The sequence below is a fragment of the Penicillium chermesinum genome, assembly GCF_028974085.1.
Source record: "Penicillium chermesinum strain IBT 19713 chromosome Unknown utg000005l:1.0-4115287.0:1.0-4118363.0, whole genome shotgun sequence".
Taxonomy (NCBI): Eukaryota; Fungi; Ascomycota; class Eurotiomycetes; order Eurotiales; family Aspergillaceae; genus Penicillium; species Penicillium chermesinum.
In genome coordinates this window covers 1,705,864-1,720,459 of record NW_026695315.1, presented here as the reverse complement: position 1 = coordinate 1,720,459, position 14,596 = coordinate 1,705,864, and the positions used below count along the sequence as shown (strand labels likewise).

Here is a 14,596-nt window from a genome sequence, read left to right as displayed (position 1 = left end):
GTATAACCAACAAAGCCCACCAGCGCAAAACTTGATGTGAGACAAAATCCCCCCCGATACGCGACCCGGGGATTGGAATCAGGTAGACACATCTATGCAGAGGTCCGCGTACAACAGTGAGCAATAGGGGCCCCGGGGGTGACGTAGCCCGCTGGAAATTTCTTGGAAAAATGTGCCGTAATTAGAGCAAAAACGTCGACGATCGCTGGGAACTCGAGGCAGGTTTTGGCGGGATGTCGCAGAGTCGTAAGATGTGATCTTGTGGAAAACAAGAGAGAAAGAAAAAGTAATGCCCAACAGGAAAGCCAGAGCCACCGAATTCAAACAAAACACAGAATCTTCAGGCCAGGCCAATTCTACTTGGTGATGAGGTTAAGATAATCGGCGACAATGAGCGTAACCATGCTGTCGATCTTGTTAGCAGTGGGTCTAAGTGGAGCGACGGGGAGGAACTAACGCGTGAGGGGCGATTCGCACATAATACGTGCCGAAACCACGATAGAAGCGCAACCAGCCCTCCTCCGCAACAACCTTGCGTGCACAATCCAAGACGCCCTTGTACGGCAACTGGCCGGTCTTGGGATCCTTCTGCTGCTTCTGCAGACGGGTCTTGATGAAGTCGAACGGCAGCGACAGGAAACTCGCGAAGAAGCCCGCGATCGCCGACGCCGCAAAAGTCTGGTTCTGCACCGATAGGTTCGTGTGCTGCTTCAGCTGCGCCTTGGACTCTGCGAAGAAGGTCAACTGGCCCATATTCAGGGCCATCGCACGGATGACGGTGGGCAGGGCACCAGACCAGAGGGCGCCGATGCCTTCGGCCCGAGGGATACGGACCAGCGCATCGAAGACGGAGCGGTAGTTCGCGCGCGCGGCAGCGGGCTTGAGGCCATCGCTTTGCATCCGGACCAGGGCCAGGTCGGCCGGGTTGCCGATCATGGCCGCAATACCGCCAGCGGAGAGACCGGCAGCGGCGCGCTCGGCAAAAGTGACCTTGCGGTTGGCGGACTCGGCGTTCGCGTTCAGAGCCTTCATGAAGGTGTCGAAAAAGCCCAGTCGGGCAGTCGTGTAGACAGCCTGGCGAAGAAGGCCGGCGGAGAGACCCGTATATAGATCGAGCACTTTGCCGGACGTGATGATCTCGCGGGTAATGCCGAAAGCTGATGGGCGAGGGCCGGTCTTTGCACCTTCGCCGGCGAGCTGGAGACGGACCTTGACCATGTCGACAGGCTGGATGACCACTGTCGCGGTCATTCCGGCCACGCCGCCATTGACGAAGGGGAGGGCGGCGCGCGTCCACGGGTGGTGTAGGAGGTCTGAGATCCGCTTATTCTTAGAGGCTTGTTTGGCGGACGATGCGGCGTTATTGGCCGTCTCCTTGATTGAATTGGATGCCATCGCTGGTAGGGTTGTGCCTGGGTCTGGGGGATTTGCGTTAGCAGGAGAGATCAGAGCGTAGCCCGTAGGACCCCAGAGGAAAGTCGTGGCAGATGAGGAGTATGACGGAGGGGAGCATTGGAAGACACCCACCACGAGTCCACGAGCGGAGATGCTGAAAGTTTGAGCAGCGAGACTGGGATCGCGTTACGCGTCAACAGATTTTGATCAAGTCTTCGGATGCAGAAATCACGGAAGTCTGCTGCGGGTGCTAACCTTGGGAACTGATGACGTCGAAACTCGGTTCCAGAAGGTTGCAGGAGTCTTCTATCTAGGAACACCAGAAATGTATACTGCGGGGAAGGTCAATGGGAGGGGTCATGTCTATATACCACAATCTAGCCCTGTGCCATCCTGGGCGACGATGTCATTGTATGACCCACGTTTATTTCACGCAACATCTCGATCCACCCGTGAACGGCCGAGCCTGAGTTCCGTCATTGCCGAGATCCTACAGCTGGGATTGTCGGACTGCCAGGGTCTGGGGAGATTGACAGCCTGAGGATCTCCAGTCTCCACTACGAAACCCCCCCGGGAACCACGAGGCCAATCAGCGCTGCGACAAGCGGGCATTAACAAGCAAGCATGGGGATCGCGGTATTCTTGGCCCGAATGCGGGGGTTAAAGCTTGTCCCACGCATGCGCAGGCAGATGAGGGGAATAGGCTATGCAAGGCAGGTTATACAAAGGCCTGTTCTCCTGCTCTAGAGGATGCAACGCCATTCTTGTCAGTCGAATATCTACTACTGGTGGGGGGCAACCCCAGACTCCTTCTAGCGCATTAAGTGTCAAATGGGTACCCACGAGCTAAAGCCGGAACCCCACTTGACATCACTAAGCGCTTTCTGCAAGCGACGCAGATGAAACCCATGCCCTTGTATTCTGCGCCTCCACGACTAACAGGACAAAAGGAAGCACTGTCACGCTATTCTGCAGCTCTTGTCTTTGCACAGCTTGCCCGGTTATTCCAAGTCGGCTATATCTCAAGAATTCCTCTTTCCCGCTCCTGTTCCCCGGGTTACCGAGGAAATGGAAGCTCCTCTGGCCCGCCAATGGCCCTGTCGGTCAATCGGTAAATGTTGATGGCTCGGTGAGGCCCAATCGGAAGTTGCAAGACAGGAACTTATCCGCTCTTCGCCCTGCTCCACTGGGAGTATCCGAGCTATATCCGTTGGGGCTTTGTCCGAAGACCGGCACTTTGGAATAGACTTCGCGGATTCCCCCACTCACGCGCTTCGCTGGCCCAACATCAGTTCGAGCTAGTCGCCTTTGTAATATCGGAGTGGGTTAGCATATCGAGATTCCCCAAGGGGTTGCTCCGCGAAGCGGACCTTCCAGGTGGAGAACTGGCCTCCGTGTCAAGATGCCGTCTCAATTGGGATCTCGGTATCTTCATTCGGCTATCTATCCGGTGGAAATGATTGAGGCCGGCAAATTGATCCGGATGGAGAGACGAGCTTGGGCCCACTGAGCTGCATCGCCGCGGCAAACCTTCGAGTCCCTCGGCTTGCCCTTGGTGCCATTCTGCATTGCGGCAAATCGTCTGTCCTGGTTCTTGAATTACAACGTAGATCAACCCTTTCCCGAGGAATTGCTCCTGCTCTGCGGTGCTCGAGACTGGATTGCTATCCTCAGCAGAGGCACCCCACGGCCGTCTCCGAAATCCGCCATATACCCCGTTGGATCATTAACGAGGGCCGCCCGTTTGCTCCCTTGTCTAGCACCTTCAACAACCAGTGCAAGTGTGTCAATACGTCAAGTTGCATAAAGTAGGTGCTTATTCGCTCCTGGCTTTCAATCAACCTTCACGGTAGTCGCACAAGGCCAAGTACACGCAGGCAATCTATTCACGGCATCAGCCCAGATAGTTAGGAGTTTCCCCTGATCCAGAGCTTCATCCCACAACAGGTTCCTCAGAACTTCCGCCACGCCGGCCCATTCCTGTACTCCCAATTCCGAGGCCGCTTCTATAAATACTGTAGCAAAGTTCTGCTTAAGGTTCTCGTCTGCAGTACAAGCTGAAGCAAGTAGAAAGATCCACAGTCTGAGATCAGGCGGCAGGTGCGGCAGGGTGCCCGTCTGGAGTGACCCCGATGCTCCAGGATGGCTTTCATAAAGCCGCCAGAGTCTGCTCGCTAGCATGTCATAGACGAGATAAGCGGGCTCTTCATTGACAATCATCAACGAAAACATAATAAGAGCCAGTCGGCAGGCTTCGTTAGCCAAGTCCGAGAACTCCACGGACAGAAGTGTATACTGGGTTGTCGTGACCAGGTGGCGGACAGTGGCTGCATCGGCCCAATCCCGTGTTTTGCTGAGCGTCTTCTTAATGCTCATGGCATCACTTAAGCTCCCAAGAGATTGCCACAGCTTAATATTCAGAGGTGTTGATGAGTCTACCGCCTCGAATCCTTTGCTATGAGGATTGCTGCTGACAACTGTGCTCGATGCGATACCTCCGTTTGAGAAGTATGGGGGCTGAACAGCATCCAGCGAGCCACAGAGATCAGCTCTGTGCGTACCACGGGGGTCAATAATCGACAAGTCAAAATAAGGGACACGATTTTCTTACCGGTGAAGCTTATTCATCACAAGTGGCTGAGACTCGAGAGCACTTAGTCCGCCACGCAAGTCAACAAGCTGCCTGAGACCCTTCATGTGGACCTCCCAGTTCTCATGTGCCCCTCGGTTCTTCTGCTCCACATTAGCCTCAAGGTCATAGTATCAATTTTAAAGGAAGGAAGTACCTCAACACAAGCCATCGTAGCAACTACCACGAGAGTAGTATCGGAAGGTATCTCATCGCGCTTGATACGCTTATTAACGATGGATATTGCTGCATTTAGATGCTTGATCGTTGCCAGACTGTTGCGCTTCCGGCCCTTCGGTGATCCATATGAGCATGTGCAACCGAGCAGGGTATGAAAGAAGGCCCTGTCTTTTAGTGCCATCTCGAGCCAGAACTGCTTCATTGGGTTCACCGAAGTGTACTTTTCAACCGTGTAAAATGCCTTCCAGCCAGTCGTAAGACCTGGGTCTCCTTGTTAGCTCAAGTTTTGATAACTACGAAGTCAACCAAGCCAATCTTACAGAATTTAAACAGTTCGTGCATAGAAGGGTCCATATCAATCGAGAAGTCGTTAAAGGGATCTGCCCCGGCGATTTCCGGTGGAGGAGAATATCGACTATAAGTGTCCTTGTCGCTGTCATTCTTTCTATCACTGTCACGCTGCTTGCGCTTCTTCGATTGCATATGATTTATCATCGCCCTTCTACGGATCATCCTGCGGGCATCTTTATCGGTGATCTTAGACTGGCCGTCCATTTGAACAAAGTCAAAGGCGCCTTGTATACCTGATAGCTCATCTTTCGCTGGGTGAGGGGTACCTATTGGGGCATTAATTCGGACCAAGCAGTCTCCTTTTGGGATATTACTTACTCCTTCGAGGCCGTCCTCTCTTCTTGGGGACCTTCACAGCAGTGTGGCCCGTCTCGAATTGGAATATGCTAATTCCATGACGTTGAGCCGAATGATCCACATTCTGTTCTCCGGCTGTGGCGCGGGCCATGATGACATTGTTTCTTTAAACTCCGGGTTTAAGCAAAAGCAGAAATAAGTCAGAGAAATTTGACCCTTTTAAGAAAGGGCCTTCGGGGCTAGCGGGCGGCGATGGGCTTGTTCTTACGTTGAGGGGGGAAAGCGCGATGGTGGCGCTAACTCGATTTGGCAATCAGTCACCAGAAATTGACCAAGAATGGAAGTGATCGTCGGGTCTCTGCTGCCTAGATGACTTGATTCTATAGCCCTGGAGTTCACTTTACAGCTGACAGCTTCGAATCTTCAGGGAAAACGGACTTAGGAGTTACAGTCAATTTGAAATGGACCAAGGTGTATTTATAAAGGAGCTACATCTCCCCGGTCCTCCACTCATCACCACAGATCATTCAATCGAAACATCAGTCCCTCCAATCCTCCACCAGTCCAACCTATAAGATGTCTTCCTTCGGCTTCGACACCACTGCCGACGAGGTCGCATCGATCTGTTCTTCCACCATCCGTGGCAAGACTGTCTTGATCACCGGAGCTTCCCCCAACAGCCTAGCCGCAGAATTCGCCCTCTCCATCTCCAAACATGCCCCAGGCCTAATCATTCTCGCTGGTCGCAGCGCCGCCAAGAACGAGCAGACAGCTGCCGAAATCAAGAAGGTCGCACCCGACGTCTCGACTCGCTTCCTCCAGCTAGACCTTGGCTCCATGGCGAGCATCCGCGAGTCTGCAAAGGAGGTCAACGGCTACACAGACGTGGACCACATCGACGTCCTCATGAACAGCGCCGGTATCATGGCCGGTCCGTACGCGCAAACGGCCGATGGCATCGAAGCGCAATTCGGCACGAACCATCTGGGCCATTTCTTGTTCACCAATCTGATCATGGACAAGCTGGTCTCGGCTGATGGCAGCAAGCCATCCCGGGTGGTGAATGTCACGAGCATGGGCCACCAATTGTCGCCTATTCGGTTCCAGGACTGGAATTTTGACGTAAGATCTATCAATTCCCCTCCAGAGAAGCCCCAATTCTGATCTCCTCCCAGGATGGCAAGGCGTATGACCAGTGGTTTGGCTATGGCCAGTCGAAGACCGCTAATATGCTTTTCTCGAGGGCTCTCGCGGCACGCTATGCTAGCAAGGGCCTTACCTCTGTGAGCGTGCACCCGGGGGCGATTCTTACGAATCTGGTCGGGAGCACTACAGATGATGACTGGGCTGCGTTGAGTAAGTACCTTCTTTTCCTCTATGCTGGGTTGAGGGCGAGGTTTATAACTTGAAACAGAAAAAATCGCACACAGCCATGGACTTGCCGATTTCAAGGCCGAATTCAAGTTTAAAACTTTCCAGCAGGGTGCTGCTACTCAGCTCTTTGCGGCATTCCATGATTCTGTTCTTGGGGAGAGTAGGTGACTTCTGCATACTGGGGTTACGCATGTACTAATTCAATCGAGCAGATAATGGGAAATACCTTTTCGATTGCCAGGTTATTGATGACGAGAGTGTCATTTCTTGGGCTAGAGACCCAATTGATGCCGAGCACCTGTGGCGACTGAGTGAGGAGATTGTGGGACAGCAATTTGGACCCTAGAATAGCTTCCCATCCTTATGGGTTCATGATTCTACTAGGGCCAGGGGGCTTGTATTTCGTCATTTACAGCCTAGTTGCTATGCTTCTACAGATGGTATAGAATATACAATCTTATAGTTCAAGGAAATTGGAAGATATCTTAGTTCATTTGGCTATCGTTGGGGGGGGGGAATCGAGGAAGTAAGACGATTCAGCCAGTCGTCAAGATCAGAACCACTGGACATAGTAAGAAATAAACAAAAGAATAGAAACCCATACATGAATCAAGATCTACTGCCATAGATCAAAGACCCAACAAAACGCAGCACGCCATGCAAAGGACACTTGTTCTGTCCGGAGTAATAGGAAAACATGCCATTTTATAAACCATCAACGCGTAACCAGCAGTCCGCCCACTTAGACCTGGGGAGCGGCAGCAAGGACCTCGGGAGTAGCCTCATCGGAGTACTTCTTGAAGTTCTCGTTGAAGAGGGTAGCGAGCTTGGTGACCTCATCCTTGAAGGAGGTGGAGGCGGTCCAGCTGTTCTTGGGGTTGAGAAGCTCGTTGGGAACACCGGTGCAGGAAGTGGGGACTGGGAGGTTGAAAGTCTCGTAGGTCTCGTACTTGGCGTTGGCGAGTTCACCGCTGTGGATGGCGTCGAGGATGGCACGGGTGTACTTGAGCGGGCAACGCTTTCCACCGGTGGTGGCACCGGCACCGACCCAACCGGTGTTGAGCAACCAGGCGTTCGCCTTGTGTTCCTTGATCTTGTCGGCAAGCATGCTAGCGTAGCGCATGGGGTGCAGAGCAAGGAAGGGCTGAGCGAAGCAAGAAGAGAAGGTAGCCTGGGGCTCGGTGACGCCATCCTCGGTACCGGCCATCTTGGAGGTGTAACCAGAGATGAAGTGGAACATGGTCTGCTCGGGAGTGAGCTTGGAAATGGGGGGCAGGACACCACGAGCATCACAAGTAAGCAGGATAATGTTGGTAGGGTGGCTGTCGCTCTTGCAAGGGATCTTGGCGTTCTCGATGTACTCAATGGGGTAAGCGCAGCGAGTGTTCTCGGTCAGGGTAGAGTCATCATAGTCGACCACACGGGTGAGAGGGTCGAAGACCACGTTCTCGAGGACGGATCCGAAGCGGATGGCGTTGAAAATATCGGGCTCCTTCTCGGCGGAGAGACCAATGCACTTGGCGTAGCAACCACCCTCGATGTTGAAGACACCGGTGTCGGTCCAGCAGTGCTCGTCGTCGCCAATCAGCTTACGCTTGGGGTCGGCAGACAGAGTGGTCTTGCCAGTACCGGACAGACCGAAGAAGACGGTAACATCACCGTTCTCACCCTCGTTGGCAGACGAGTGGAGAGTCAGGACGTTGTGCTTGACGGGCATCTCGTAGTAGAGAACGGTGAAGATACCCTTCTTCATCTCACCGGCGTACTCAGTACCCAGGATGACCATCTCCTTCTCAGCGAAGTTGATGGCGACAGAGGTGGCCGAGGTCATACCCTCAGTGAAGCGGTTGGCAGGGAAAGAGCCGGCGTTGTAGATAACATAGTCGGGGTGGAAGTGCTCAAGCTCCTCACGGCTTGGGCGAATCAACATGTTTCGCATGAAGAGAGCATGGTAGGCACGGGCACAGACGACACGCACGCGAATGCGGTAGCGCTCATCCCAGCCAGCAAACCCATCAATAACATAGATGCGGTTTCGGGTGTTCAGGTAGTCGACAGCACGCTCACGGTTGATGCGCCACACCTATTAAGAGCCGCATTAGTATATGACGTCATGCACATGAAAGCCTCGGTAACAGGGTCAAACGAAGTTTCCGGAGACACGGATCAAATGTCAAAAAGGAAAACAGGGCATGCGTAATTAAACCGTCGGGAGCAAACCCGGCGTAACACAAGCAAGACGGTGACACCGAGGCAGGCTGCCAGAAAAGCTTGACCCGTCCAGCGCATATGCAAGGGATCCTGGGGGTGGAGCCGGCTTAGAGCGGGCTGCAAGGGCAGCTTTTCCACGTAGGTCCGGCGAGTATGCAACAAGAAAAAAGACGCAAACACACAAAAATCACTCATAGTAAAGCACAGAAAACAACGCAATAATAAGAGGTGGAAAATTTTGAAAAATGGCTCAACTTACATCCTGGGTCATGGGCTTGTTCACGGGTCCCCACCAAACATCCTTCTCAGACGATTCTTCTTGAACAATACGCTTGTCTGATGGTGAGCGACCAGTCTTAGCACCGGAGTAGGCACTCAAAGCACCACTTGAGGTGATGGCAGAGCCAGTTTCGTAGACAAGGGCATCTTCGTAGAGAGCAGGGACAGCGGGGTTGGCAATCTATAGCACGTTAGCCAGTGTTCGCAAAAAGCCATCGTCGAGCCCCGATGTCTAGGAGCCGGCAGGGAGATTCTTACAATTGCCACTCGGTCGTAGTCAATGTGCGCAGTCTCGTGCAGCTCCTCCTCGAGCTCGGTGTGACCTTTGCTGGGTCTATAGGTGAGGGGAGACAATTAGCAATGCTGGGAAGTGAAGGGACGGCGAGGTCAGGGTGGTCAACATACTGGACACCACCTGGGTGCAGGGCAGTGCGGTTTACTGAAGTGGCAACCATTGTTTTGAGTGATGAGGAATGGTAGTTATTGTTACGTTGTTTCGCAACCTGTTGTTTGAAGAAATCTGAAGATAAAAAGCCAGGAGAGCCGGGGCGGTTGGGGGGTATATAATTCTTTCCAACAGGGGCCATGGTCTCAAAGATACTTGGTATGCAATAGGCTCTTCTCCACAGTACCACGGGTGATGTCGGGGGGAAGGGCCGAGCTGAAGCGGCCACCACGGTTTGTGATGAGTGAAGGGTTGCCGTGCGTTGCAAGTGGGAGGCGTAATCCGACTTGACCCGAACGGGTATGGAGGTGGACACGAAATACAGCCGGGACGGAGCAATTCCGGGAAAGTAAGGGAGGGGGGATATGATCTTCCAAGTGGAAACCGGTATCGTCTGAAAGATGAGACTGGGGATGGGATCTGGATCTTCGGGTCCGGGGGGAGCTGGTTGAAGAAATACAGAGAGCGCTGGCGGACGAACGGCAACCTACTGCAACCGGCTACAAGCCCTTCTGGTTTCATACAAGTCATTCGCAAGTCATCCACTCTGTTTCCTTTGAACCTAAGTTTTCTACAACTGTCTGTCATGGAAGATCGTCCTGTGAAAATCCCCGTGAACCATGGAAAATGACGCGCAATGATCTCACTAGTATTGTAGGTATGAAGCCTGGACTATGGGATCTAGTCCCATCACGGCAATTCGCGGGGGAGGATGACATAAGTCGATCCCAAGTGGCTTGTTCACCCTTTCATCCTCGCCAATCAAGGCCACCAAAACTTGAAGATCAAGTCTGGGTGTCTGTTCGGCTGTCTTCCCGGCAGTATCGCGTTGGAAAACTTGTATCAGCACACGAAAAGAAACTGGAACCATATGACGCACTCGGAGCCCGAGCTGGTTACCACAGGCGACTCCATTCCGTTACTCCAATAACGGCGTTTAACCAGCCGAGGATGATGCATTTGCAACAGAGATCGCGGCGGTGCGGGCCAATCAGCAGCCGCAAATTTCCACTTTTCCTCTCACGTCGGGTAGGCAGAAGGTATTGCCGCTTGGGTCCTCCTCCAACTGCCAATCACGTCTCTTCTAGTCGCTGACGATGAACCAGCGGTGTTTACGGTGCAATGGGATCAACGCCTGGCCTCCGACCTGTGGTACCTCTTGCTTCTCGATTACATTTCGTACAAACTCGGTTTCGGCCCAGACACCAATCATGAGGCATTCTCTGCTGCGATATTTTCGGGCCCTACCCGATGGGTTTTCGGTCTGGTCTGGGGGTCAAAAGAAGTGCCCGAGATCACTGGTCTCGAGAAAACAAAGCAGAATCATGAAGACCCGATCTTTCTTCGGCATGATAACTTTTCAGAATTCCAATGGGTTCCGACCGTGACCCCAGATCTGTCGGTTTTTTTTAGAGGTGGATCCCGAACCCGGTAGACATTCGGGAGAGCCTCGACTTCTCATTTTCCTTTTTTTTGCGCCATTTGTCTCAGGAACTTACGTATTACTTCCAAAGAAGGGGAGTGCTTAGCTGATCAGGAGAGTCTTTTAGTTAACTAGTTATAAAGAAAAAAAAAAACATAAGAGTTCAACTTTGGCCATAATTTACTGCGCGTGACTCGGCGTATCTGCTTAGCCATAGTAACGGTCTAGAACAAAGGGTATCGAACGCTATGGCCTTCGTTCTGCAACTTTGGTTTTGGATACGGAGTACAGAGCTTCAGATGAGGGCACCAACCCTCAGCCTTGCCGTTATCTATTATGATCCTGATTTGCCCTGGTTCGGCCCGGGATTTCCCCTGATCTAGCCCGACCAAAACTCATACCAACGGGCTTCAGGCCTGTGACATCAAGGTTGGCCTCCTATTTCACCCGTGATATGCCTCATGGGCATTCAAATTTCGACCTATCACGCCAGCCCGATCAATCGGTTAGACATAGTTTCAAAACGGTCTGGACCGAAAAGCGGAAGAATCTCAGGGGCGACGCTGACTCGGCTCCTATTTTCCCCGAAGCTCGGCGGCATGTCATGGCCTCAGCTGGCCTCAGGATAAATAGTCAGCACGGCTGTAATTATTGCCACTGGGCTGTTTCAGGCCTGACCAAGACCTTGCACGGTTGTCCATGACTCGCTCGTCGTTATCCCGAAGTAGTCTGCGAGTCCCGTTCTTCGCATAGCGGGCTTGGCTGTCTGGGGAAGCTGTCGCGTGGTGCCCCTGCGGATGCGGGGTATAAGGCCCTTGCCTCCACTGAGCAGCTTGCATGGCAATATCCTCGCCACGTCATGACGCTTCGACTGCGATGTTATTAATTCGCGCATCGCTGTAGAATGCCGTTGTTAACCGGGGTCGTATTGCGTTCGATCCAGCAAGGCCGAAAGTGCCTGAGTAACCGTGAAATGGGTTTCAAAGTTTTTAGTATAAGCAGAAGCAGGGGCTTACTTCAGTATAAGATCCGCCAGCGCATACTCGGCCTTACATATTCCAAGGTTAATAATCCTAATACCTAGCTTTGATACCCTGGAGTGCTTGGAGCGGCTCGCTGGTTCGAGACTTCTGGGATCTTGATAACAACATACCTGATGAAGACTAGTAGCCCTTTATCCAACTCAGCTTAGATATATGATGCGGGAGCCCGGGGGCCGAGAGTTATCTCACATTATATATAATCCTAACCTATTTTCCCATGATCAACTGATTTATCTCAATTCATGACATGAACCCTAGAAAACTAGCACTAGAAGAGTAAAAGCTCCTCCTTCGATGCGCCCCTCTCAACCCACTTCGTAAGAGTGTCCTTACAATCCCGAGCTACAGCCGCCGCGTATTCTGGGAGCCGGGACGGGGCACCAGCAGGCGGCTTCTTGGCTGGGTTACCAACAATCCATGCCACCGGATCCTTGTTGATTCCCTTGCAAGCGTCGCGGAGAGCCTCAACATCTTCCTGCGAGAACGCGCGCCCAATGATCACCGCGCGCGGCTGCCGACCGAAGGAGTTGGTCCCGATATCAGATGTGGGTGAGCAAAGGGGGGGACTTTCCCCCCAAGAGAAGGGGGAGCTCATCCAGCGCTCGCTCCTTAGTCTGGATGAATCGAATCACTGGGGAAGTACTTAGATGAACAGTAACGTTCAGGGACTTCGGAAGCAGCTTATCGCTTTTGTATCTCACCTTCGAATTCGGGGAGCAGAGCTTCGGATACGGGCTTGCCGACTGCTGTTGTTCGCCCGCATAGCACGACGGGAAGCGCCTTGCGAAGGGCTGCCATCTTAAGGGAGTGTAAAGGTGGTGAATGGATTGTAAGTCAGCTTGGGCGTGGTGGCAGGTACTTAAATTCAGCTATCGTTTCCATCTCGGAGCGGCCCCGCCCAGAAGGGGTACGGTTCACAATTACGGCATAAGCAGAGCTTATTTTCACCTTTTTGGCTCTTAACCCCCATTTTTTGCACAGATTCTACCATTCAAGGAGAAATATTGCCTCAAGACAATTACCGTCTATTAATACTTGGCTTTAGCTCTGGGATTGGAGCGGCTAACAGATACCACCGGGGGAGGCTTTTGGGAATCGTGGCGGCTCTCGGCGTGTGTGGAGCCCGAGCTTATGCAGGTGGAGTATCCGATCAACACCTTCAACCACACGAGTTTTTGGCCAGCGTGGGAACTACACGCGGGCGGCACTTCGTTCTAGCGTTTCTTTCACTCAGGGACCACCGACATTAAAGGCAAGATGCTTACGAAAGGACTAGTGTCGCCCAAGGAAAATTCGACCAAGTACGAGTGTGATGTATACAGCAGAGTTGAAGAGATATAATATACCACCTATTCTTGGTACGCTATCAACGCTGTTTTTCCACATGGACAAATCTGCCATTTCGAGAGCATCTTTGGGAATCATAGAAGCCTCTTTTGCTTTTCTGTACGCATTTGCCCCAAGATTGAACAAAAACATCTTGGTGGATGTCACATCTTCACTCTTTGGGCCCTTTCCGAGTCACCAATTGATACTTATTGCGTTGGCTTGTAATACCCCGGTAATATTGGAGTATCTCCTGCAATTCCATTATACAAAAACCATGCTAATCTTTCCGAACCACCTGGCATATATACCCTATATGGCCACCCCGTTGACATTGGTCGTACGTCATTGATAGATCAACCGCCTCCACAGCCTGAGCCCTATAGCATTTCCCAAGGATCAATTGATAGCACCTGCAGCCTAATCCTACCTTTAGTATTCTCACAAAGGCTCATAATAAACCCTCCAGAAATGCCGAATATAGAACCACGACCTATTACCCGCCCTCTAGCTGCCCTTGTCAAAAGAGCCAACAAACTCCGCTTCTACAACTCCCTCCTCTCCTGGCTAGACCGTAACCTCTCCTTACCATTCCCACCCCGTCCATCCCTCGAACTCACCATCCCAACGACAATCAACAAAACCCCGGGCTCAATAACGCTCTACTTTTTTACCAGCCCGACCCGCAATATAGCAACCGAACCCCCAAACCCGGCAACCCCCAAACGCCCCGTCCTCCTAAACTTCCACGGCGGTGGCTTCTCTATCGGCCACCCCCTCGATGACTCCCGCTGGGCCGGCACCGTCCTCTCCGCCTTCCCCGACTCCGTCGTCGTAAGCATCGCCTACCGCCTCGCCCCAGAACATCCCTTCCCCGTCCCGATCGAGGACGGCGTCGACGCAGTCCACTGGCTCTGGCGGCATGCAGAACACTACAACCTCGACCGCGCGCGCTTCGTGCTCTCCGGCTTCAGCGCGGGCGGGAATCTGGCGTTCACCGTCCCGCTGCGCCTGCACGAGGAACTCGAGAAACTGCAGCTGCGCGGCACGCCGCACGAGGTCACCTTAGCGGGGATTGTAGCGTTCTATCCCAGCGTGGACTGGTCGCGGACGCGAGAGGAGCGCGACGAGTCGAATCCTGTTTCTGCGCAGAAGTCGATGATCGCGCCGGGGGTATTGGACTTCTTTGATGAGTCGTATTTGCTGGTGCAGAATTTGCCGAGGAAGCCCGGATCGCGTGTTGTGGATATGAGCGATAAGTTATTGAGTCCGGGGCTGGCACCGAGCTGTTTGTTGTTGTCGGCGCTGCCGTCTTGCGTGGCTATCTATACGTGTGGGTGGGATCAGCTGTTAGTGGAGGGGAATGCGTTTCGGGAGAGGTTGAAGAGGTTTGCGGACGAGGGGAAGATGGAGTATGTCGGGGGGTTTGTGCTTGAGGAGACGGTTCATGGGTTTGATAAGAGGCCTTCGTTTTGTATGGCTAACGAGATGAGGGATCGCATGTATGGGGATGGAGTGCAGCAGCTGGGGATTATGTGGCAGTATAACAAGCTCGAGGAATAGGTAGAAATGGGCATCAAGATCTTCACATCCATACAAAGTAGGAATGAGATGGACAGGCTTCGTGATGCGACGATAGCCCT

The 14,596-nt window shown here is 52.7% G+C and overlaps 6 protein-coding genes across 6 annotated transcripts; 2 read left to right on the top strand and 4 right to left on the bottom strand.

The window, feature by feature from the left end:
* Positions 1-356: 356 nt before the first annotated feature.
* Positions 357-1,395, bottom strand: N7468_006814 (putative mitochondrial dicarboxylate carrier protein; the record flags this gene model as incomplete). The annotated part of the gene is made up of 2 exons (XM_058476110.1): positions 357-405; positions 458-1,395. The coding sequence occupies 2 exons, from the start codon at positions 1,393-1,395 to the stop codon at positions 357-359; spliced, it is 987 nt and encodes a 328-aa protein (XP_058329000.1).
* Positions 1,396-3,228: 1,833 nt separating this feature from the next.
* On the bottom strand, positions 3,229-5,003 carry N7468_006813 (uncharacterized protein; the record flags this gene model as incomplete). The annotated part of the gene is made up of 5 exons (XM_058476109.1): positions 3,229-3,946; positions 4,007-4,128; positions 4,182-4,465; positions 4,525-4,821; positions 4,874-5,003. The coding sequence occupies 5 exons, from the start codon at positions 5,001-5,003 to the stop codon at positions 3,229-3,231; spliced, it is 1,551 nt and encodes a 516-aa protein (XP_058328999.1).
* Positions 5,004-5,428: 425 nt separating this feature from the next.
* On the top strand, positions 5,429-6,572 carry N7468_006812 (short-chain dehydrogenase; the record flags this gene model as incomplete). Its single annotated transcript, XM_058476108.1, has 4 exons — positions 5,429-5,974; positions 6,028-6,208; positions 6,267-6,386; positions 6,439-6,572. The coding sequence occupies 4 exons, from the start codon at positions 5,429-5,431 to the stop codon at positions 6,570-6,572; spliced, it is 981 nt and encodes a 326-aa protein (XP_058328998.1).
* Positions 6,573-6,968: 396 nt separating this feature from the next.
* On the bottom strand, positions 6,969-9,303 carry acuF (phosphoenolpyruvate carboxykinase PCK1; the record flags this gene model as incomplete). The annotated part of the gene is made up of 4 exons (XM_058476107.1): positions 6,969-8,309; positions 8,697-8,897; positions 8,975-9,050; positions 9,122-9,303. 4 exons carry the CDS (start codon positions 9,301-9,303, stop codon positions 6,969-6,971), a joined length of 1,800 nt encoding a protein of 599 aa, XP_058328997.1.
* A 2,592-nt stretch (positions 9,304-11,895) lies between these two features.
* Positions 11,896-12,222, bottom strand: N7468_006810 (uncharacterized protein; the record flags this gene model as incomplete). The annotated part of the gene is made up of 1 exon (XM_058476106.1): positions 11,896-12,222. The coding sequence occupies one exon, from the start codon at positions 12,220-12,222 to the stop codon at positions 11,896-11,898; it is 327 nt and encodes a 108-aa protein (XP_058328996.1).
* Positions 12,223-13,424: 1,202 nt separating this feature from the next.
* N7468_006809 (uncharacterized protein) lies at positions 13,425-14,516 on the top strand (the record flags this gene model as incomplete). Its single annotated transcript, XM_058476105.1, has 1 exon — positions 13,425-14,516. One exon carries the CDS (start codon positions 13,425-13,427, stop codon positions 14,514-14,516), a length of 1,092 nt encoding a protein of 363 aa, XP_058328995.1.
* Between the last annotated feature and the right edge of the window lie 80 nt (positions 14,517-14,596).